The following is a 23,578-nucleotide window of genomic DNA, read 5'->3' as shown; positions in this document are numbered from 1 at the left end:
ATCAAAGTATTTTATGAAGAGCCTGCAGTGCTCAGCATCCCTCCTGCGCCATTTGCACGGGAAAAGTCACCCATCTAACGTACTTGCCGCATTCCTTGGCCAGGCCACACCAATCTCTGCGGACGATGTCCAACCCTTTGAGCTCCTGCTTGACACTATATTGTCCTTCGCCATGATGCTCCACCACAAGGGCGGCATATTTCTTCTTCTTCAGCAGCAAGAGCGATTTGAACACACCATCGATGTCGATCTCCAGCAGTTTGTACAGCTTGTTCACTTCCGCCTTCACCTGGGAATAAAGCGTGCACGCACACATGCATTCAGCGATGACATCCGATGCTGAAACGATTCAAAAGAAAGAGCATAAAACACGCAAGACGCGCACCTTATTGCCAAGTTTGTAGACTTCATCCAGAGACTTGCTGTTTGTGTTGATCATAATGGAGTCAGTATCTCCGTAGATGACTTCCAAATTCATCTGAGTCACACACACACACACACACACACACACACACACACACACACACACACACACACACACACACACACACACGTTCAAAAAAAAAAGAAAAGAAAAAAAAAGCAGCCATGAGCTTCAAATTAGGAATGGGGGAAAACATTTTTTTTTAATAAAACACCAACACTGAATTGCACAATTTCTAAAACAAGACAATTTAAAAGATATTTAACCCAAAGGGCACCAATGCAATTCTCCTAGAAGCTGAACACAGAAGTAACAATGCTGAGCCAGTGAAATGATTAATTAGAATAGTTTGTCCTGTACATTCTGCCCATTACTACATGAAACATCTGGGATATTAAAACAGGAACAACCTGCTAATAACTGACCTTCTGAACCATGTCTTTGGTGTGCATCAGAATCTGGAGAAGAGAGGAGACAACGGTATGAATAATGCCAACAACAAAAACAATACGCAGAGTAAACAAACATGTCACTCAGGAAGATGAAATGATTAAATATTAAGTTTCTGTGTTATTTATTGTGTGTGTGTGTGTGTGTGTGTGTGTGTGTGTGTGCGCGCGCGCGCGCGCGCACACGTTCGTGTGGACATGGGAGCAGAGCAGGTGATTTGCTTTAAATGGGGGATAATTGGCTAAGAGGGCAATTATGAGAGCATGCTGTGACAGGCGTCTTTTCAACCCACACAAATTCACAGCCAGGCGACACACACTCAAATGCACACATGCACCTTAATGACTTGTAATGGCCTTTATAACCTTCAGGGGGACTGACGGAGAAATAAGAGAATTCTGTAAACGCAGATTGACCACTGTGTGTGTGTGTGTGTGTGTGTGTGTGTGTGTGTGTGTGTGTGTGTGTGAGAGAGAGAGAGGAAAGCTCCAAGCAGCAGAGGGATCCTAACAGGTGGGGGCCCAGAGGAGGGGAGGGCAGTGTGGGGGCCTCGGGTCGCTAATCTGGGGGGGTCGGAGGGACAGAACGCAGTGTGACCTGTCACCAGCAATCTGCTCCTCAATCAACCACGGCTGCATATATACACCCCAACTCACACTGTGCTCCGTGTGGGGACAAGGACGTGGCTATTTCAGAGTGTGAGGAAGGGGCGGGGTCGGGCTTCCACTCCCTGAAACCAGAGTGGGCCGTAAGCATGCTTTATGGGCTGCTACATACCACTGTACGGCGGGGGGAGTTTGAGTCATTCAGGGAACAGCCTCCTCCATTAGGGACTGCAGTCAAGGTCAAGGTCTTACCACAAACACACACACATGCACACACATTCACAATCACACACCCAGTTTTTCACCTCTGCACTTATGCAGTGAATTTTGCTGCAGACAAAATGACTCCTGCCTGTTTAGCAGAAGAAGAAAGGTTGGAAAAGCGGGAGCTGAAAGAAGTCTTCACACAGACTCAGCCTGAGTGCACAGGTGCTCTACTCCCATAATTCTTCAATACAAAACTAATCTGACATATTTTTAAAACTGCAAAACCAAAAGTAAAAGGCCTCAAGTGATGGCTTAAAATGTGAATGACAGCTGCCTGCTGTGAGCGCAGAGTCGTTTATTTACAACAGAAAGCGAGCCGGAGGAAACGATCACCGAGAGATATAAAATAAAATGTAAAGACGGCACCAAACGTGCTGAGTTAGCTACGCAAAAGGTCACATTTACTTATGCCTTTCGTAAAATTCCATGCATTTGAAAACAATTTTGACATTTAACAGTATGAAACACTATAACTGAAGAATATAGTTTCGAATACAGCCAGCCAACTAACACAAACACCACAACGAGCAGCTCTGATGGTTCAATCTCTGGCACAGTGAACCCTAAGTTGCTCCCAATGGCAGGCCAGCACCTTGCACTGGTGTGTGTTTATGTGATTAAGACAGTAAGTCTGCAGAACACTTTACAAAGTGTTATCAAAGTGCAAGCCCGAGGTCACAGATATAATAAAGTATCCGTCTTGGAGGGAAAAATCAGGCCATGTATGCTGAGCCAGATTTTCCTCTGTTAACAGCTGTCACTGAGCAGCGCTTCAGAAAAATTCAGCTGTGCCTGAGCTCAACAGTCCATTTGCTTGAGAAGAAAAAAAGAAGAGAAAGATCTCTAAAACACACACGTGACATTGCAGAGAAGATTCCTCCCATATTTGAGTCATTAGAAGTAAAACTTGAAGCGGCATGGTTTCATTTTGCTTTCTTAGGTAATGTGATTTTACGAGGCTCAGAGTTACAATGCAATGCAGTTCTAGAACCAGAAAACGGAGCCGTTTCAAGCCAATTTATTTGAATTGGACACTGAAGTTCGACTGGGTGACGTGACTAAAAGAAAAAAAAAAAGAAAAAAAAAGTTACTTTGCAACATCAGTAAAATACAATTAAATGAGAAATGTAACAATTACTTATTCATTTCTCAGCAGACCCCAATGCATCCTGATGGTGTTTAGCCACGCTAATGTCCCACTCAAAAGAAACAAGGCCTTTATTTGAATGGCTGCATCCTGGTTCAACTTTAGCTCTAACACACTGCCAAAAGCTGCAGGAGAATAAAGGAAGAGGCAAAAAAAATAAATAAATAAAACTTCAAATTCACAAATCTGTTCCTCAGACAGACACCCTGGATTGTCTTTCATTGCTTATTGCTACTTGACACACCACACGCCCACTACAAGGCTTTAATGCACGCCTGTTGATACAGACAGTAAAGGGGAACTGCCATACTCGTTATCCTAACATCTCCTATTGTCAATCATCCCATCGACAAATCTACGAAAACGTTGCTTTTGTACTGAACTTTGAAATCTTCGCTAACACTATCAATACACAACAATATAACAATACAAAAAAAAGCACTGAAAGTGAAAGAGCGAGAGCCACGAGATGAGGCTGAAACGATGGGGGGGGGGGGGGGAATAAAAAAGCGCAGAGAAGTGATGAATGGAGAGATGTGGGAAAGAGAGACAAGTGAGGCGAGCGAGGTGAGAATGCGTTGATGTAATTGATGTGCGGACTCATTTAGACGGGTTTTCCATATGCTGTCAGTTCCAGCTGGACAGACCGCTTTAAGGAATGAACTGTGTGAAAGACAAGTCGTTTGACCATGACGCTGGAATGTGTGCAACTGACAGTGTGTGTGTGTGTGTGTGTGTGAGTGTTCATCTTTAAACACATACCAACATACACATACTATACGACCCAACGCAAACACACATCCGCGGGGGGGGGTAAAAAAAGAGTGTGCTTGTGTGTATGTCTTCACTGTGATGACTGCACCAGTCAGCACTGCGAATGCCGCTCATTCTGGGCCAAACAACCGGAAAAAAAAAAAAAATAACCTCAGCAGACGACCCGCGGTGCTTAATGTTAACCTGTTAACATCAATCAGCTTGATCGGATCAGTCTGTACCCTCGCTCAGCTTTGCGCTGATCAGATTTTGGCTCCATCTACAAAATTCTAGTTGTTCTTTCAATTTTTGCAGTCATTATTTCCTGACTCAGTTTCATCCATCTCAATATCTACAACCAGCGCAGCTGCTTCGCTTACTTTGCCCATTTTCTACAAAGTGAATTTAGATAATCTATTCAAAATCTTCCAATTACAAAGTTGCTCTTTTTCCCTCACACTATAAAACCAATTTTCTAACATTCCTGCCTCTCATCCTTTTTTTTTGGCTCCTTGGTGTTAATACAGTGTAAATAGACCGGACAGTAATTGAGCAGCTCACTGACAAGTGCTCCTGCAAAGTGAAAGATGGAGGCAGAAGATATAAGCCTGGATTTTCCACATTTGTAATCCCTGTTCCCCTTCCTTCCTTTTCAGGTCACATTGCAGGTGAGGGCTCAGATGTCAGGTTGCATTGCTTGGACTGAGCTGCCAAATAAAAAGAAATACCTTCCAGTAAGTAGAAGATATTCTACTCTGTGCATATGCAGCAACATCAGCTACTGCTCCTCACATTTTTTTTATGGATCAGTCACCCGCATTTGGCAACCAATTGCAAGCAGTTGTGGTGACCCCCTCACTTATTTTTCAAATCTATGAGGTTCTGGATGGACTTTAAGGAGTTAATGTGAATTTCTGTGCATTTTCTCAGATTTATCACAATTCATTGCTGCATTATCACAAACAGATTGCTTATCATTCCCAACCTGACCCTATTCAAACCCAAACTTTGTGCCACAGTCTCCAACCACTGTTTTCCCTCGTGAGACTGTAACATTAACCGACTCAGAACATTCACAGAGCAATAATTCCAGCTGGTACTCAGAGGCAAGTCTGACACAAATAAAGGTAAACATGGTTGAACACTCATTCCAACAACACATCATAAAAACCATTAAGGTTTGACGTGTGTACTAATTAGTAAGAACCACCTTAATCAAGAAAACTGCAGAAAGAGTGCTTTTACATCTGGAGTTTGGTTAATTTGATTTAAAGACATAATTACATAGCTACTGTAGGTTTGTAGCTTGCATTAATAATACGGTAATACTGAGTATTATATCGTCACATCCTGCATTATTAGATCTGCACTGACCTAAACCGCTGGTTCCTAAACTTTTTCCTTGCATGTCCCACTTCAGTCACTGAACAAGGTTCACAAGCCACAGCTTAATTAATCATTTAAAAGAAATAATGACAAAGTGCAGCACAACAGCATTCGTTTCCCTACAAAAATTTATTTAACTAGTTTCACTCCACATTATCCACAGCCATGCATCATATATTCTAAATTAACACTTTCAGCTGCAACAAACATAAACCTGTGACTTGCAGCAGGTTCGAGACACTGCAGTTGGTAGCAGCAGCGCTTTCAGATGCTCTAAGTTTAGATTCAGCAGTTACAGTGTGAGTGCCGTATTCCTGCAGGATTTTAACACTGACGTGCGCAGCTTACATGTGACATTTTTTAAAACCTAATGTACCCAACGAATCTGCCGTGTGACTCCAGCGCACACGGACTTCAGGGCACCAGAAGATGTACTTTGGTTAAGTGGCGCTACCATAGTTTGTAACACTTAAAGCTGCCCAAAAAAAAAAAAAAAAGTGACCAAGAGTGACAACTGCAGGACAGGTGTAAAGGAAATAATACATCCTGTCCAGCTGAATAAAACTTGGATTCCAAATCAAGGTTTAAAAGCAGCAATGGATTTAAGATTGAATATTTTTTACAAAGCCATTTAACACAAACCCATCCACACTTTTTTTTTTTTAATACCAGTCCTAATGTCTCACTGTAAAAGCTGCACTTTCCCACTGTCTTTGACTTGACTTTTCACAGCTTGTAATTCCCTTTTCATTTAGTGCTTTTAACAGTGTCTCATGTCTTTGCATGTGCACCTGTGTGCCTGCACACGAGCTGTACCCATTAGCTGTGCGTTATTGCACCCTGTCATGCTAATTGATGAGTGGTTCAGCCTTGTTGTGATATCCTCCTTTTCCCAGCTGTTGCTCAGCTTTTTGTTGGCCTCATCTATTAGGGACTTACATGTCTTGTTGTCACGTCAATCTCGTGTATTCTTTATTTGAATCCACTAATCCCCCCTACCCCCACCCCCCCACCCAAACACACAGTTACACTTCTCATCAAAATATCTTTTGTCTTTTGCCAGGCTGTCATTTTAATAAGACTATTGGTCTTAACTGACCTGCTTGGTTGAGTGATGAGTAGTTTGTAGACTGAAAGGAAGCAATAAAGACAAAAGACAAATGAGCGAGTCCCCACCCACCCATTATCATTACATTTTGAACCCCGGTGTGCAAGCGCACACAGAGCATACATCCTACTGCTGATCAGTAGATCAGAGGCGGCATGTTAAACCTCTGTGCAGCAGAGGGCCCTTGTAAAAAGAGTCTGGGGCACTGTGACGATTGTTTTGAAAAGCACTCAGCTGAAAAGCATTTTGGGATGACAGTCGGTCGACTGAAATAGCACCTGTGGAGGAACACACCACTGTCAGAGCTTTTGGGGAGGGGGGTGGTGGTGGTGGTGGTGAGGGGGTGTGACGTACACACAACACGTCCACAAAGCGGCTGAGCATGCATGCACACACACACATTTTCAAAGCTCTCTTTCATGAACACACTCACACGCAAAGATGCATAAAAGACTTACAGGCTCTCTTCTGCTACCGTGATGTTATACGTGCACACACCTCCGATCACACCCACAGAGACGGAAGATCCTTCTTTCACTAAAATGACTTCACTTGCATGTGAGAGTGCATAAGCGCAGAGACACACAGACACAGACGCACACCTGTCCTGGCAGATGCCAGAGCTGTGTTCTCATGGCTGCCATCGGGAAGGTCAATCTGTTGTAAAGCTGTGACTGATTTAATACGACCGGCCGAGATCACAAACGCCGACACCGATTGAAAATAACTCAACAATGACAACAATCCTCCTGTTGTCTGCTCAATTATAATACTGTACTTTAATAGCAGGAAAGGACACATCCTGGTATGCCCCTGCATTTGCTCTGGCGCAGGCAAAGTTTTTAATATGCTGTTAAGTAAATAAGTAATAAAATGACAGACACTTAACAACAGTAGTGGAGCCAGACCATCTTTATAGGGGTAGCACTACAGCTGCACAATTATGGCCAACCCCCCCCTCAAACAATTCTAGTGAAAATGATTGTGCCCTATATTTAGATTGTGATTATTTAATATGATTATTCAGATTTTATAAATCTGTGCCACATCAAATATATGGATCCACCCACAATGGTGACTGCCTGGGAAATAAGGGAGCAGCTGAAGGTACTTACTCAGACTCTGGAAAAATACTAGAATTACTTTTTAAACAAGCACAAACAAACACGCCACAGCCTGGTGGAAAGTGAATTTGAGAAAGTTGTCCCTGAAAGACAAAAATGTAGCAGCATGCAACTTAATATGGGACAATAATCATTTTATGTCAAACATCTTTTTTTTTACTAATTGCTGAAAGCCAACACTGCAACTGAAAACAGCACACCATATAGCCATATATAACAGAGTAAGAGATCTAACTTGCTGGATACAACACCAGTTTGACGAGCAAGTGTGCAGCCCCCCAGCAGGCTTCACCGTTGGCAGTGTGGGGTGGGCTGAGGCTGTGGCGCCTCTAAAATGTGATCTTTAGGACAGTGCCAACTAACGGTTCAGAAAGATTAAACATCATTCATCAGCTGATAATCCTTCCCATAAATCAACTCTGAAGTATATCTTAAATGACATGACATTAAAATTCACTTCATTAAGTCACAACCTCGGCCAACCTAAAGCCAAAGACCTGCAAACTGAGGAACAAGCCAAAAAAAAAAAAAAATTCTTTAAGCAGTAATTTCTCTGTTAGCTGAACTTCCTGAAAATAACATTTATTCAGAAACTGGTGTCTAAACTCCATCACGTGTCAGTGTGTGACTCCTGCAACGCAGTCACGTTTGTGAGGTCATAATCAGGAAACATCACCGTTTTAATGGAACCGAACATATGCGCAGTCTCCTTGACAAGCCAGTTAAAACCATTTATTAATTATCCACCAAGATGCAACTCTATCTGTGACCCTGACAAAAACGCAGCATGTCAGATGAATCCATTATCAATTATAATCTCTGCCATAAGCTCATTCTCACATGGCCTCATTAGCAGGTGTTACTAAGTCGCTGTTTAAACTCTGAGCCCCTGTGCTGTCCACTGTCCGCCCTCACAGAAAAGCTATTGGAGCCAGAATAGCAGCACTGCTCCCATGTGACTATTTGTTAAGTCCACTCCTATCAGGAGAAAAGCCCGCTCTTTAAGAGGACTACAGGACCATGGAAACATTGCAGCCCGCATTCCCCCAAATGCACCGGCACCGTCCGGCAGGCTTATGTATTCTTATGTCTAATTCAGGGAAATGTAAAAATGACCCCAGTGATTCTGAAACAGAAGCAGCGCTTGAGACCCCGAATGAAAGAAATGGGGGCAACAATATTTACTCACACGACATCGCAGCACGCAGTCTGACAGATGCGACCACAAATGAGACATGATACGGTGGGTTTAGGTATTCCTGCGTCTAATTCTGGGAAATGATTTGTGATTCTTGAGACAAGAGAGATGATACACAGAGGCAGAACAAGGGACACCGGGGGCAACAATATTTACTTAGACTTCATTACGAGCACACGCGCCCTTGCACACGCATACGTACAGGGGTTTAACCTAAACCAAACTCTGACCTCTCTGCACCCTCAGCTCTGTTACACAAGCCTACTTCTATCTTCACTCTGCATGCCATCCAATAATGTCAACTACGAGCTCCTGTCAGGCTGTTTTTAAACACAAGGACAGAGACTCAATTACAGCAGAATGGCTTTTAGGAGTCACCCTCCATCCTGAGAGACACACACACCTGCTAATGGTTGTCAGATTTGCCGGCAAAAGGGTCAAAGGTCAAACCAATCTGCGATCCACAACAATAAGCAGCTTCCCTCAGCCTGTGCTGTTAACATCACTGAATTAAGAGGACATAAACACACTAACACGCAAGAGAAGCAGGCCAAACTAAACAACATAAGAGTTTCTTAAAAGACGAATGAAATCCAAGCGCAGACACTTCTCTGTTTGCAGTGATTAGAAACATTAACGCCGACGCAAGAAATCTCAACTGCCGACCAGGCAAATCATGTAGTTACTCTAATCCTGCAACTGATTCCTCAGCCCCCCAGCAGAAACTTAATTCTCTCCATTTATTAGATGAATTCAGAGAGCCGGCAGCCAGCGGACAATAAAAAAATCTTCCCGGTGTGGCAAATGCATTTATCAGCCCATTAATATCACATGCGTGCAAGCTGTCTGTGTTTCATACATCCATTTCTCTGCACCCAAATGCTCTCTGGCGAACATACAAAAGAACCCAAAATAACGCTGAGGGGTTGAGGGGGACATCAATCTGCGGAGGACCCTCAACTGTGTAATCCTAAACCTTCACCTTCCTCTTAATACCCCCCCCCCACTTAATACCCACACATACCAGGACAAAACAGGGCCACAACAAATGGTCCCGACAAAGGGCAGAGTTCGGCCAGTAGCACTTGTGCACGCACACAGATGGGTATTAACACATGCACACGTGGCCCCACACACAGATAGAAGACATACCCAAGGAGTACATACAAGAATCAGGAGGAGAGATAAGTGGGGGGGTTTCCCCTCTTAAGCTGGCAAATTTGATCAGAGGGTCCACAGCCAAGGGTCTGTCAACCCCATCTATGCCTGCTCATCTAAGCCCTCCCAGGGCTGACACGCCACTGTGGCCCGCAGCCTGCGCCATCCGGCCACACCAGGGGTTAGGCCTCATTTTAAAAACGAGAGTGAGAGAAAGATGAGAGCCGGGCCAATCAATAAATACGGAGAACACATGCACATTCACTCAGGACACTCATCCAAACAGATGAAGGGAACAGAGGCGGGAGGGTGGATTTACACTGCGGACAGAGCGCCGATCAGCGTACATGTTACAATTACAAAAATAAAAAGCCTCCTAAATCATGAGATGAAAGTGGAGTGCAAATGTGACGATTAAAATGGGGGCGGGAGTGCAAATGGCAATGCCCACAAATACACTAGAAACCCAGTTATAAATGCCAGCTGGCTTTTCTGGCTCGCTGCAGTCGGAAACTACCGAGAAACTCTCGGCTCGTCTCCTGTTAACTTTAGGACTCCATACAAATGCAGGAAAACGCACGTTTTGTTCATACTATTGGTGCTCTGCTCCTTTTCCTAGACCAGTCAGTGTGCATGCGGTCCAAGAGCGATGGGAAAACTGTCCTGCAAAGTCCTATTTCGACTTTGTGAGCTCACATAAGCGAAGCATTACCTACAAGTTTCTTTGCTTTACCTAAAAACATTATTTAAAAAGTAAAGAATATCCTCAATAGCATGTTGCCTCATCATCAGTGGGGCTGTGCTGAAGCCATGTTCTTCCCAAACACATAATCTGCAATATAAATAGAGTTGTGCGGTAGAGTCATAGATACAAAGTAAACAAAACACTAAGATTGTGTGAAGTGGGATCTCCTGCTTCATCAGCAAGCCGAGGCACATGTTGTGTACACAGCACACTGCGACTTCACATCTGACTGACGACCTTTTCGACGCACGTCTCTCCAATTTGTCATGTCGCTCTTTATTTTGTGTTGTTCACACTGGACAACTCGAGAAGATTTAGAAACCTCTGGAAGCAAAGTGAGTTTCCAAATGAGCTGCAAAGCATCTGAAACCAGAAGATACGCTCAGCGGACACTTTATTAGGTACACCTTGATAAAAACCAGTGCACTCTAATATAACGCACCTGCAGTACAGCTTTCTCTATTAAAGCTTACAAAATTCAGCAACTGTCTCACGTCAGTGCTGATCTAACTGGATGGTACAGAGGCTGTCGTAAGCTCATTTTATTTTGGAAATCCCATCCGGAAGTAACACTGATCATTGCCGTCTGACTGGGATTTTGCCAAGCTTGCTGAGGCCGACCCTAATCCTCTCTTACAGTTTTTGGTCATACAGATTTACAGTCATAGAATAATTTATGCATTTATTCTCCATGACACGTTTTGTCCTGTCACCCTCCACTCACCCCCCAACTGGTCGTGGCAGATGACTGCCCCTCTCTTCCTGTTAAAAGGGAGTTTTTCCTTCCCACTGTCACCAAGTGCTCGCTCTGGGTTCTCTCTGTAATTCTTGTATGGTCTAAAACTGAATTGAGTTTAACTACATCTCTATAAAAATCAGCTGTTCTCAGGCTTTTTCTGACATGCCTTTTTCAGAAGCAAAGACAATTTCGCACCCTTTCTACCCCACAATTTTTTTAAAAAAAGAAAGAAAATGAAAAAAGATTCAAGCTAAAGGTTAGTCTAATTTTACTGTTACACCTTTATGTCTCACAGGTTTTTATGCAGCCTTGGCTGGACATGTATAATCTGTTTATTATGTGTAATCCCGTTTTCTCCATTGGCATAAGATAAAAGTATCACAATTAAGATGATTCTATTGAAATGGTTTTACTTTCGGGCTCTGGCAGTACAATCAGCTTTAAGGTGTACAGCACAGCTGTCTTAATGTGGCTCACTAATGGTGACATCTATGTCAGCATGCTCTCCAACTAAATTTGCATTTCTTGGCCTGGTGTGATAACTAACTTTGGGATTTCAGCTTTTATACACCAAGAAAAGGTTGTGAAAATAGCTGTACCTGTTCCCTGTTAAAATACATTCCAGATGATTAAATTAAGGCTTCTAAAACTAGTAATACAGGCAAGCACAAAGTCTTCAAACAATGGAAATCTATCCTACTTCTCATCTAAGAATGGCGATGCGTCCTGGATTATGTAAAGCAAGCAAGAGGTAAAAATGTAAATGAACCCATCTACCTCTGGCTGTGGACAAATACAAGCTACGAGATGTAAGCAGTGAGTGTTGAAGGACAGAAACTCCCACCTGCAGCAGCAAATCCAATACACAACTTTAACAATGTAGCTCTATGAGCTGAACAACAAGCATGACTGGAGGCCCAAACGGACTGACAAAATAACAAACAGGCACAGTGAGTTACTGCCCTGCCCTCTATTAGGGAGCACAATGAGTGTGTAAGGGGATCTTAATGAAGGAGTCCCCTGAGGCAAAGCCTGATGCCTCTGCTGAGGACTTGTACTGTTAGAGCTCATTAAATGAACATGAGTACTACCACTGACATGGTGTGCGTGTGTGTGTGTGTGTGTGTGTGCGTGTGTGTGTGTGTGGGGGGTGTTCAGTTACAATACCAGCTTTAGCTGTTTATGTCATGCAGTACACATGCTGCTTTGCACCAATTTATTGAGCGTACATGCCCCTGTCATTCCATTTGTGTGCTGAAAGAAGTGCTCACACAATGAGACTTTAAATGGAGAGTGTGAGATTCAAGAGCGCCTGTGGCATTCTGTTATTGGAAAACACTCGCATAGTGTCACTGATATCACCGAAAATAAAGCAAGTCTCTTATTCTGACAAAATGAACTTGAAGATATAATCATATTTAGAAGGAAGGAAGGAAGGAAGAGGGACACGGGGTGAGAGAGTAAGAAAGAAATCTGTAGAGACAAATGTGAGCCGGGATAAAGCAGAAAACAAATGAGAAGTCAAAGAAAATAGGGCAGAGTAAGCAGTGCTGCACAGTGTTGAATATAATGTAGCAGTGCCCTCTTGTGGATGAAAATGGGGGTATTTGTACTTTTAAAAAATAAACTAGGGTAAATCTGTATTTAATCAGTCTGAGTGTATTTTGTAGCATTCATGTTCAATCAAAAAGACGCTTTTATTAAGACACCACAGTACATGGATCTGCATAAGGAATCAGCGAAACCTTTGGGTGTCCACAAAGTCTTCAGTGCCTGCAGCGTGTTTATGTACTCACCTCTCTACCTTTGTGTGTAACCAGGGCAGCGAGTGGCTTGGCATAAAAGCGGCTGTAGCTGAATCCCAGACAACCGTACATACTGTTAGCAGTCAGCTTCAGAGCCTTCTGACGGATGTCGTACTGAGGGACAAAAATATTTTAATGGGGAAAGCGGCTAAAATATTTCACAACAGATTTAATAAATCAGATATGGTACCTTCAGCAAATGAAAACAAATGATTTTCTCTAAGCGCACAGGATCACATTTCCTGTTAATTGTAGTTACAGAATTAATAATACAGCATGTCCAAAACCACCTTCCAAGCCCAGAAGTTGACACTCATGAGGTGTGTACCTGCAGGTAGAGATCCGGGTTGAGGTCTTGCTGTTTCATGAGCTGTTTGACCTGCTTACGCCGTTCGACCAGCTTCCTGATTTCCTTGGGCAGGATTCCCATTTCCAGGCTAGGATCTGGAATCTCGGGAATTTCCTCTGGTTCATCCTCCTGCTGCCACGAAAACACGAGTCACAAGTGTGGAACTGGGAACTCTGGCACTGAAGCATTTGGCAATAAAGTTGCCGGGCAATAGGCTCAACCTGTAAACCACATCTTGACGCTGCAGTTTTTGAACACTACCTCGCTCTTCCTCCGTGAGTTGTGAGCCTCCCTCTGCACAGTGGTGAAGCAGATGTTGAATTCTTGGATGATTGAAGGATACAGACTGTTGAAGTCAAGCAGCAGCACAAACTTATCATAGAAACCTATAAATGAGAAGAAAAGAGTTAATATGACAAAGGATACATGAACAGTGTGTAACTCTTTAGTTACACACAGCGCTTACCAACTTTAGGATCCAGTACCAGCCCTCCAGCATAGGCTGCCTTCTTCTTCCTCTTGCCTCTTCCTGCATCCACATCATCTTCTCCTTCAGCCTGGAACAAAAAAAAAAAATCATCATAATATGATCAAAAACTCAGCTGTGTGTGTTACTTGGCTGCATGTTTACCGTCTCTAGCTGGGCTTTTTTGAAAGACGGTTTGTCAGGGACGATGTAGTCTTTCTCGTGGAAGGCATGAAGCAGCAGGAACTCGTTCCTCTCGGAGCGGCCTCCCATCAGAGTACGAGACTGCAGAGATGAGGCAGAGGCAAGAATTCATCTTCCAGGACATTTTCTCTCACGTACGGCTATCGAGGCTCACAGAACAAGGATTTCTGCCTCACGGAAAATGGGATAATGTGTTAGTTTGGAAGTGAATTAAGTCAGATGTCAGACTAAAGCACTGACTAACCAACTGACCATCATTCTCGTCATTCTCTTATTACTTGGCACCAACTACTAATTTTCTGGAACTGTGTCTGAATGAATGAAAACTCAGTGAAACAGTTTTTTTTCAAACATAAATATGTCAAATTGTTTTAGCAGTTTCCTGAAAACTGCAGATCCTGAAACCAACCGCTTTAAAATATGACCCTATAATTACAATTTTCGCTTCTTAGATTCAGCCGTCTTTTTGAATAACGATGCTTTTAACATTTCACCTGTTGCTTTTATAGAAAATACCAAAGTATACAGCGCACATCACCATCCAGCATAAAAACATCAACATGATTTTTTGGGGTTTTCTTGCCCAGCCCTACAGCACACAGCTCTGACATCAACAGCCTGTTTCCATACAGCGCTCCTCAATGTGACCCACTTTACTAGCTTTTCTATTTTCTGTGTTTTTAGTCCCTGAAGCCAACTTCACCTTCAGTCCTTACTTTTGCTTGCTAAGGTATTGGCTTCATATTCTTAGAAGTGATGTGATGAAGCTACCCCAAAACATTTAAGTGAGAAAACTGCTGGGAAGAAACTTCAAAACAACTCGCCAGTCAGATGCTATTCAGCAAACTGTGTGCCAAACTATTAAAAACACTGTGCATATTAAATGATGTTAAAAGAAACAGCAGCATTGCTGGTGTTACCATGACGTTGCCAGCAATATTGGTGATCTGCAGGGCGAGCGGCAGCACGTTGAGCTCACACATGATCTGGAGGATCAGCTTGGCATCTGTCCATGTCATCTCCAACAGGTAGAGGAGGTGAGGAGAGTCACTGACACACATATTCATTCATATATTAGTCTACACATATTCATCCCCACATTGATTTGTGAACAAATACATACATACAGAAACATTTAAGAAGAACAACATGAAAACAGTGGATACCACATGTGTGGTGTAATTTATTATCCTGTGCTTTTGGTGAAATTACCATTTAAATGTATTACTGTATGTACCTGTAAAGATTTTTAACATCTTCCTGGGGGACTGTGATTCTCTCCGTCTTCAGCACCTGAGCAGCGAGTTCAGTCAGATGATAACTTTTACAGCGAATCAGCTCCTTGGCTGAGATCTCCACGTCACACACCAGACGCCCACAGGTGGCGCTCTTCTCTGCAAAGGCGCTACGACCCTGCAGATATAAAAGCACCAGCACAAATGGCACAACAAACAAAAGTATTTAGTTGTTTGGGGTATTTGTAGCATGTTCGAAGACACAATTCCTAGATCATTTTTTTTCTTACCCCTAATTTTGGCATGTTGGCCCTCCTGAGGCGTCCAATTTTTGACCAGTGGGGAACCTTGCACACATTGATCCGCTGCAGAAGAACTTCCAAGTCAAATCCAAAGATGTCATGACCCTACAGAAAACAAAAATGTACAGTTTTTAATCTTGAGAAAAACCTCATAAAATAATTCATAATGACAATCTTAACGTCTCCTACTCACCACCAGCACATCAGGGTCTATCTTGTGCATCTTGGCCAGGAAGAAGCCGAGCAAGGTCCTCTCTGTAGAAGCTATCTCCACCTTCCCGTTCTAACAGAGGCAAGAAAGGAAGCATCTTGCTACTGACATATAGTCATCAATCCAAAATATGATTTGCATGAATTATACTTGCATACCATTCTGTGAGGCACTTTAAAAAAACAAAACAAAAAAAACAAACAAACAAAAAAAACTTCCTATTCAAGTTCCACGTAAAGCTGCACAATTAACTGAATTTGAATCTGGATTAAGATTTTGGCTTCCCACAGTTAAATGAACATGATGGAATGATATTGAATGTGTGCTTCAGCAATAAACCCCAAAGCAAAAGCCAATCAAGCGCTCTCTAAATCGCCACTGATGTGCTCGCATGTGCCAGTCACAGCTGTTCCCCGCATCGCGCAGCATCAAGTTTCCTGAGTGCACTCGACTGCAGCGATACAGACCATGGAAACAATCCACCAACCAAAAATAAATAAACAAATCAAATGTCTGGCATGGCAGAAAGTGACGAGCATCCCTGTTTGGAAATACTTTGGATTTAGGGTGAAATGATGTTACCAAAGAGGAATTACAAAGCGGCACATCTAACTTGTGCAACCACCTGAACACACACCACAAACTCCAGTAAGATGAATGCATGAAGGCCAAGAAAACAGTGCAGTGGCTGCTACTGTGAATCATCTAAATAAACTCAGATGTCTGTAAAAGTGAGCCGGTACAGAGCGTCAGCGAATCCATCAAGCTCGCAAAGCTGCAGTAAAAATCACCAAAGCCGTTGCATTCTGATTGGCCAAAGATAACCAGCCAAAGAACACAGAGTAACAAAGGCTTCGGGAAAAAGGTCAACAATGTGTGCAAACGATATGTTATCCCCTCGTGCAATTATTTATCCTAGGCGGCAACACCTGCGCTGTATGCAAAACATCGCAGGGAAAAAAAAAATCGAGAAGGATCCACATAAGAAAACGATTATTAACCCCAGATTTGTTTATATAATGTTTGTATACATTTTATAAGCAGCAATTTGTGAGTATGCAGCTTATGAAAAAGTGTGGACAAGCTGAGGTCTACATCCAGATAAGAACCCACCTTCTTTCTCACAGCCTCTTTAAAGTCGTAAGGAAAGATGCAGTCAGCTGGTCTACTGATCACTGAGAAGACAAACGACAAAATTACAGCTCCACTCATTTAGTCTTTTGCTTTACTTAACCCTTTAACTGCGAATGCATCCGCCGTGGCACAGTGGACCGTTCACAAACTTCCGGCAACAAATACCGTAATACTCCTATATGACTACGAAGTGCAATTTCTGAGCTTTCAGGAACCATTTGAATTTTTCCGATAGGTCAAACAGTCCCGGCGTTACGGTAAAAAGCCAGCTGATCAATGTTACTGTGATCAGCCGACTCTGCGGTGATACGTTACGTCTTCACCAGCTGTTCGCCGCTCGGAAGGGCAGGAAACCGGCGCTCCAGCGGCGATCACCCAAAGTTAAAGGGTTAACTCACTTTTTAGCAGACTCCTTATTTAACATCTTATGGATGTGGATTGCTGAAATAATTCAGTCTATTACAGAGGGGGGAAATAATTATTTGATCACCTGCTGAAGTTGTAAGTTTGCTCACTTCCCCAAAAAAAAAAAAAGAACAGTCTCTAATTTTTATCAGGAGTATCTGTAATTAATCTGTGGGCACACTGCCAACCTGTGAGAGCCAGAATTCTGGCTGGGCTGTAATACTTATCAAATACTTATTTCACTCAATCACACACAAATTGATTTCTAACTTTTATGTCATGTGTTTTTTTTCTGGATTTTTGGCTGATATCCTGTTTTTCTCCATTAAAATAAAACGACCACAGAAATTTGAGACTGCTCATTTCTTTGTGAGTGAGCAAGAAATTCAGCAGAAATTCAACCCCCCCCCAATATATATAACTATGTGTAAAAAGTTACACTCTCATAAATGTGTTTCATTTCTGTTACATTTGTGCAACATCATGAAAAAGAAAAAACTCACCACAGAAATAAGCCTGGTATGGAGGCTGAGGAGGAGCTTTATCCATATGGAAACAATAGTGTATGAGCGCAGCTAGAGACACAATCTGCAGGGGAAAATGACTGCATTAAGTCCTTAGTATATCACTCTGTTCAAGACCAATGTGAAATTTACACCAACCAACAGAACATTTGATCGTGTGTGGAGCTGGCAGTGTTCTGACCTCGTTTTGGTGAGTTTTAGGGTTCTGGACCGTCTTCAGACTGATGGACATGACAGTGAGCGGCGGAGGAGGGAGGTCTTTGACCACAGTGACCAAGTCACTCCTCAGAGAGAGAGCCTCCACCTTACACCAGCTGACGGGCTGCTTCATTAGCTCTAACATGGACACAGTGAAGTTCTAAGTTTAGAAATCAGGTTCAATATGTGATCTGAAATTTTGTGCAAAATTCCTTACAAAATAAAATTAAACTGTGACAGTCTAGATGTCCTCCTTACGTGGTGACTTGATATCCAACCAGCAAGGACCTTTAATCTTCCTGCTGAGCAGAAAGTTCTCCAGACTGGATGTATTGGTTCCAAAAATGTGGGAAAAGGTCTCCCCTTTAAGGTCCGAAGGTAGTGAAGGGAACTCAGCCTACAAAAGGAATATTTACCAAAGATTTCAATGGGACTTCAACAGAAACAGCTAAAGGCCTGGACAATCTGGGAATGGTGTATATAGGAGTCTACTCACGGAATATCTGACTTCCAGGTACTCGCACTGACTGGGCACATCGGGAATTTCAAAAGCGTAGTTCTTCACCACTTTCTGCAGGAAGAACAAAAAGAAAACACGAGACTAAAACACGCCTACATTCACACTTTACAGTCCACAAACAGGGTCAGCGCTGACCTTCGACTTGAACTTCATGATCTTGAACTTCTCAGAGAGCGTGTTGAACTCCTGGTAGACATCCATCATCCCTACAGGAGTGTCGGACACCTCCCCCGTCTTGGGATTTGTTTTCTGTTGAATACGATTCCAGCACGAATTAGACATTTTAAACAATAGATATTTCTACATCATCTCTTTACTCCATTTTGCACAGCAGCAGTAACATTCATCTTAATTCTTAGATCCCAGCAAGTATAGTTTCATATAATGAATCGAAAATTAAATCTTAGCAAGAGTTAAACAACACAATCAAAGAGCTTTCTACTTTCACAGGTTATGAATTTATCCTGAATCACAGGAACACTGATGCAGATGTTAATCCCATTCTTGGACAGATGAAACTCACATGTTCGCGAGGCAGGAGGTGCACGGTCCGCTCAATGTTCTTGACGGTAACACAGCAGCTGACATGAGACTTTGCGGACTCAATCCATACTTTTCCGAACAGGTACACCACACCTTTAATTTAAATTCAGATATCAGACTGTGCTCTACAAAGCCTGCCCTTGATTTTTTTGGGACTGCAAAGTAACTGCATTATATTTTATCCTCACTGACTCACCTGGCTGGTTGTAGAGGTCCTCAAAGGCATCCAACCAGTAGAAGCGGAAAACCTGCTCCCCATCCGGCCCCTCCACCAGCGGAAGTTGGCTCGAGTCGACCTGCACCTCGGCTGGAGCGTCGCTGGCTCCGCCCTCCTCCTCTTGTCCCCAAGAGCTTCCAATTCTGCTGGCCCTTGAAAAGGAATACAGCAAAGAAAGTGCTGATATGTGAAGCATTCCCATTTCAGTACATAATTAGCACTGTGGGTCACACTAACTGCACCTGTTATCGTCAGAGTGACTTCACAAAACAGTGAATATAAATATAAAAGGTTCCTATCACTTTAAAAAAAAAAAAAGGCATGAGGAACTCAAGTCTGACTGCTGCTGACTTGCTGGGGATCCATTTGTGATCTCATGCAAGTTGACAAGATGGTTTACAGGTTGTTTTTTTGACTGGGAGTTACTCAGAACTACTACCATCATAATTTTGGACCATAATGGATCTAGTAATTTTATTTTTGTTTGTTTTGTTTAGTTTGACTGTAGGTGGGACACAGTTTTTTCTTCAGTGTATGGTGATCTGCCTGCCTGGTTTGGACAGCTTTGGTCTTCATTCAGAGACAAACAAAATCTCCAAGATGGCATTCACTATAAAGTCGACCATTGAAGTGAAATGAATTGCAGTCATTTTCGTAATAGCCTGTGGAATAATCAGCCATCGCTTTTTCTTTAGACACCAGCATGTACAGATAAAAACACAGGGGGAATAGATGCCCCAGGTGTAAACACCTGTTTTAAATGGCATTTAAATTACCTCAGGTAAATATCAGGTTAACTTGGCTATATGCATTTTATATTTTCCTTGCCCTTGCTTCCTTTTCCACTAGAATGGAGGAGACAGCAAATTCAGTAATAAGATGAGGCTGAAGTGAACAAAACTCACATGAGGGCTGGGTCCAGAGGTTCAACTTTGGCCTCAACTTTAACCGCAGCCACTGCTGCCGCTTCAGCTTCAGACTCAGCATCATCTTTAACTACAGTCGTCTCCTCCACCTCGAGGCCAACCTCCATTGGTTCATCAAAGTCCACCCCATCAAATGCCATAGCATCATTCACTGAGTAACATGTTAACATAAAGTTAGTGCATAAACCTTTTAGCAAAAAACAGCAAAAAGCCAGAGACTTCATCTATATTACCTTCTTCTTCTTTGTTCAGCTCCTCCACTTTTATATTCTGCTTTTCCAGAGGACGAGCAGATGTGGAGGAAGGAGGGCGGGCTGCCGGCCTGGGGGCAGAGCCTGAAGGTGGTGGTCGAATTACTTTTGCCTTTAGCCCTGCAGCTGACGGTGGGTCCTGCTATCAAAGGGATGTTTCAATATTATTTGAACTAAACCATTTTATAAATATAGCTAAAGAGCTATGCTCTGATTGCTGTGATTGGGGGTTGGGGGGGTTACCTTTGGCAACTGAGGTTTGATGGAGAAGGGATTCATGGGTGATCCCACAGACCTCTTTTTCTTTAGCGTAACCACTGGTGGAGGAGTCAGAAGAGCTGGTTTCTGGAAAGACAGAAATTTTAAAAAGGTATAAAAAATAGCATATTAGGCAAAATAAAGACACCAAGAGAAGGGAAAGAAATGAGACAGCAATGTGTCATCATGCTAAAAAAGAAAAAAAAGTCAAAAAAATGTGAAATGAAAAATTGCAGGTTTTAGAAATCGCATACACAACCTAAAGTGTGCTTAACTGTGGAAAACCTTGTTATAGACTGTTGTCACATTTTTAAATGAAGCACTACTAACCTCAGAGTGCAGGTCCTGTAAGATATCCCCTAACAGGTCATCTTTGGACAAGTCCACGTCTTTCTGTAAGAGACAAAAATACAAACACATCTGGCAAACGCATGAGCAAAAAGGGCTGGGGTGTTGTGCTTTCCACCCACTGAAATATCCAAAGTAACGAGCAGGTGATGAGACAGAAATCATGACATGCAGATCTGCATGGGGGCATTTTTAACAGAAGCAGATCAAAGATGCTAGCAAATACACACCTCAGCTGGCCTCTTGACATTACTGTTCATGAACAGGTTCTTAATGGTGTTGGGCTTGGCCACCACAGATTTCTTCACACTCTTCTTTGAGTTGGCTCCTTTGGCGCCTCCTTTTCCTGCTATAACAAACAAAACCTATTCACACACCTGATCTGTGCATGTTCGGCCACAGCCTGCTCTCAAAAATGTAATCGACCCCTCGCGTTTACCCCTTTTGTCTTCTACTACATCATCGTTTAAATCATCATCAAAGATTTCTCTTCCATCCTCCACGTATCCTGTTCCATCTGGGGGGAAAAAAAAAAAGAGGGAAAGGTGATAAAGGAATTAGATCTTCATCACAATACACATATTCCTGAAGTGGAAGTCAGAAAACTGAAACATACCATCATCAATAATCCAGTCATCCTCTTGCCTCTCTCGTACCATCTTTGAGTACTCCTCCTCGTCCACTTCCTCATACACACTGCTAAATTCCTTCACCTGGAAAACACCAGCACAGATGTACAAATATGAAACCCACATACAGCATCACAGGTTGGAAAACAGCACGCATTACTGTAGAGAGTCAAAAATAGATGCAGAAAAAGCAAACCTTCAGATATGTAACCAGATTTGGTTTTTTAAACCACACTGAAGCAATCAGAACAGGTGATGTCAATACCTGTTTAATTCAGTAAGAGAAATCAGGCCGCTCAGTGGATAATTTAATCTAATTTAACGCAACATGGCTTTCCTTTCATACCTCATACTTGATCTTCTCCCCCATCTTAGCCTTCTTGAGCTGTTCCAGTGCAGACTTCCTCCCCACCTTCTCTCTTTTCTCCCGTCTGGAGCGAGACTTCGCCAAACCGCAGGCTTCACTTCCATCATCTGTGAAGAGCATCAGGACAATACAGTATGAGCTCGTTTCTCCCAACAAATAATCCACATCTGTTTGTTTTACTACTCAATTTAAACGCCTTGCTGACAGTCGTTTTATTGATTGACTGGTCGGCTGACGTCTCTTTCTTTCGTTCTCGAAGCGGCACAGAAGGTTTTAGTGGCAAGTTAACAGACCGCCACAGAAACGCTCTTCTGTTAGCCACCTTTATTTACCTTCATGTCTTCATACTTGAACCTTAACAACACTGCTGCACACTGAAAAATGCCAGCTAGTAGCCAAACGCGGGCACTTTCAGTGTAATGCCAGATAGCAGGTGTATTACGAATACGTGAGCTAGCTAACTTGTCAGCTAGCTTCTTCGCTTTCCCATCGCAAAAAAAAATAATAATCAGCGAAATAGCCATCGATACGCAAACTCACCGCCGTCCGGAGCGTCCATGTCTTTGTCAGGGTTTGACACTGGAGCCATGACGAGGAGCGTGCTTTTTGTCTTATTTATTCGTACGCTGATGGCAAGTCAACACAACAACAGAACAGCTCGCGCCAAACCGTCTTCCCGGGGAAAGTCATATGTCGGAAGTGACGCCACAGCGCGCTCAACCAATAAAATGGCACGCCGCCTCGGTTCTGTCCGCACGGTGGCAGTGTTGTGCAGTGTAAGCATTCGTTTACCTCAGTGGGCTGCGCCGTAACTTCATCTGGATGGCGCGATGTGTAAACAGAGCATGCGCTCAAAATACAGTCAACATTTTGACTCTGCAGGATTTACAACACTGAAAGGAAGTTTTTGTAACTATTACTTATAAACCAAAGCTTTAAACCAGTTTAAAATGCAATCAAAGAAAAAGAAATAAAAGAAAATGTATGTTTATAAGCAAACTTCGGTAAAAAAAAAAAAAAAAAAAGTTTTTTAAAGGGGAATTTATATAGGTAATAAATTGCATAAAGGTTTGGACGCATTGTGTCCAAACTTTTGACTGGTACTGTATATTCCAACATCAATATACACTCATATTGTATGAGGTTCAAACGACTTTATTTGTTTAATTCATTTGAATAATTTCCGGGGCATCGAATTTTGACTAAAAGAAACAAAACAAGAACACAAAAACAAAACAAAAATTTTTTTCAATCAATCAATCTATAAATTCGCAGATTTTAGCACTGGGGGCATTATTTCCCCTGTTTTTCAAAGCCTGGGTACCCCAGTGAAGTTCGTTTCCACAGCAACCAGAGCGGTCCATGGAGAGGACAATAGATTCCTGTCCCAGATTGGGGCCACAGAGACACAGTGCGTCCAATAACGAGAACACAAAGCGTGTTTTGTCCTCCAGTCCCACGGCCTATTTTGCCTTTCTATACATTAAATGACAGTGATTATTCCGCCAGGTCTTATATGGGCTGTACAGTAAGCTGCAGGCTAAGACCGGCTGTAGTATTCATGTTATTTTTGTTTTTCAGG

At 42.7% G+C, this 23,578-nt stretch overlaps 1 protein-coding gene across 5 annotated transcripts in view; it reads right to left on the bottom strand.

Moving 5' to 3' along the window:
- Positions 1–22,670, bottom strand: part of pola1 (polymerase (DNA directed), alpha 1) — a 51,637-nt gene extending 28,967 nt beyond the window's left edge. The window contains exons 1-29 of one of the 5 annotated variants that reach the window (XM_030756552.1): positions 22,537–22,670; positions 21,976–22,103; positions 21,617–21,713; positions 21,440–21,517; positions 21,231–21,349; positions 20,983–21,045; positions 20,638–20,739; positions 20,377–20,536; positions 20,123–20,294; positions 19,197–19,369; positions 18,981–19,093; positions 18,593–18,706; positions 18,434–18,508; positions 18,196–18,334; positions 17,921–18,075; positions 17,719–17,803; positions 16,790–16,851; positions 15,659–15,748; positions 15,454–15,570; positions 15,166–15,341; positions 14,849–14,978; positions 13,890–14,009; positions 13,725–13,815; positions 13,520–13,644; positions 13,238–13,390; positions 12,901–13,023; positions 850–882; positions 386–478; positions 84–289 (exon numbers count right to left, since the gene is read on the bottom strand). In XM_030756552.1, the coding sequence (XP_030612412.1) occupies positions 84–289; positions 386–478; positions 850–882; positions 12,901–13,023; positions 13,238–13,390; positions 13,520–13,644; positions 13,725–13,815; positions 13,890–14,009; positions 14,849–14,978; positions 15,166–15,341; positions 15,454–15,570; positions 15,659–15,748; positions 16,790–16,851; positions 17,719–17,803; positions 17,921–18,075; positions 18,196–18,334; positions 18,434–18,508; positions 18,593–18,706; positions 18,981–19,093; positions 19,197–19,369; positions 20,123–20,294; positions 20,377–20,536; positions 20,638–20,739; positions 20,983–21,045; positions 21,231–21,349; positions 21,440–21,517; positions 21,617–21,713; positions 21,976–22,103; positions 22,537–22,585 (3,341 nt within the window). In that variant the 5' untranslated portion in view covers positions 22,586–22,670. The remainder of the gene's footprint in view (positions 1–83; positions 290–385; positions 479–849; positions 883–12,900; positions 13,024–13,237; positions 13,391–13,519; positions 13,645–13,724; positions 13,816–13,889; positions 14,010–14,848; positions 14,979–15,165; positions 15,342–15,453; positions 15,571–15,658; positions 15,749–16,789; positions 16,852–17,718; positions 17,804–17,920; positions 18,076–18,195; positions 18,335–18,433; positions 18,509–18,592; positions 18,707–18,980; positions 19,094–19,196; positions 19,370–20,122; positions 20,295–20,376; positions 20,537–20,637; positions 20,740–20,982; positions 21,046–21,230; positions 21,350–21,439; positions 21,518–21,616; positions 21,714–21,975; positions 22,104–22,536) is intronic. The other 4 variants (XM_030756553.1, XM_030756554.1, XM_030756555.1 and 1 more) reach the window with 4 other exon arrangements.
- Between the last annotated feature and the right edge of the window lie 908 nt (positions 22,671–23,578).

The sequence above is a fragment of the Archocentrus centrarchus genome, chromosome 20 (genome assembly GCF_007364275.1).
Source record: "Archocentrus centrarchus isolate MPI-CPG fArcCen1 chromosome 20, fArcCen1, whole genome shotgun sequence".
In the NCBI taxonomy this organism is placed as follows: domain Eukaryota; kingdom Metazoa; phylum Chordata; class Actinopteri; order Cichliformes; family Cichlidae; genus Archocentrus; species Archocentrus centrarchus.
This window is presented reverse-complemented; position numbering and strand designations above follow the sequence as displayed.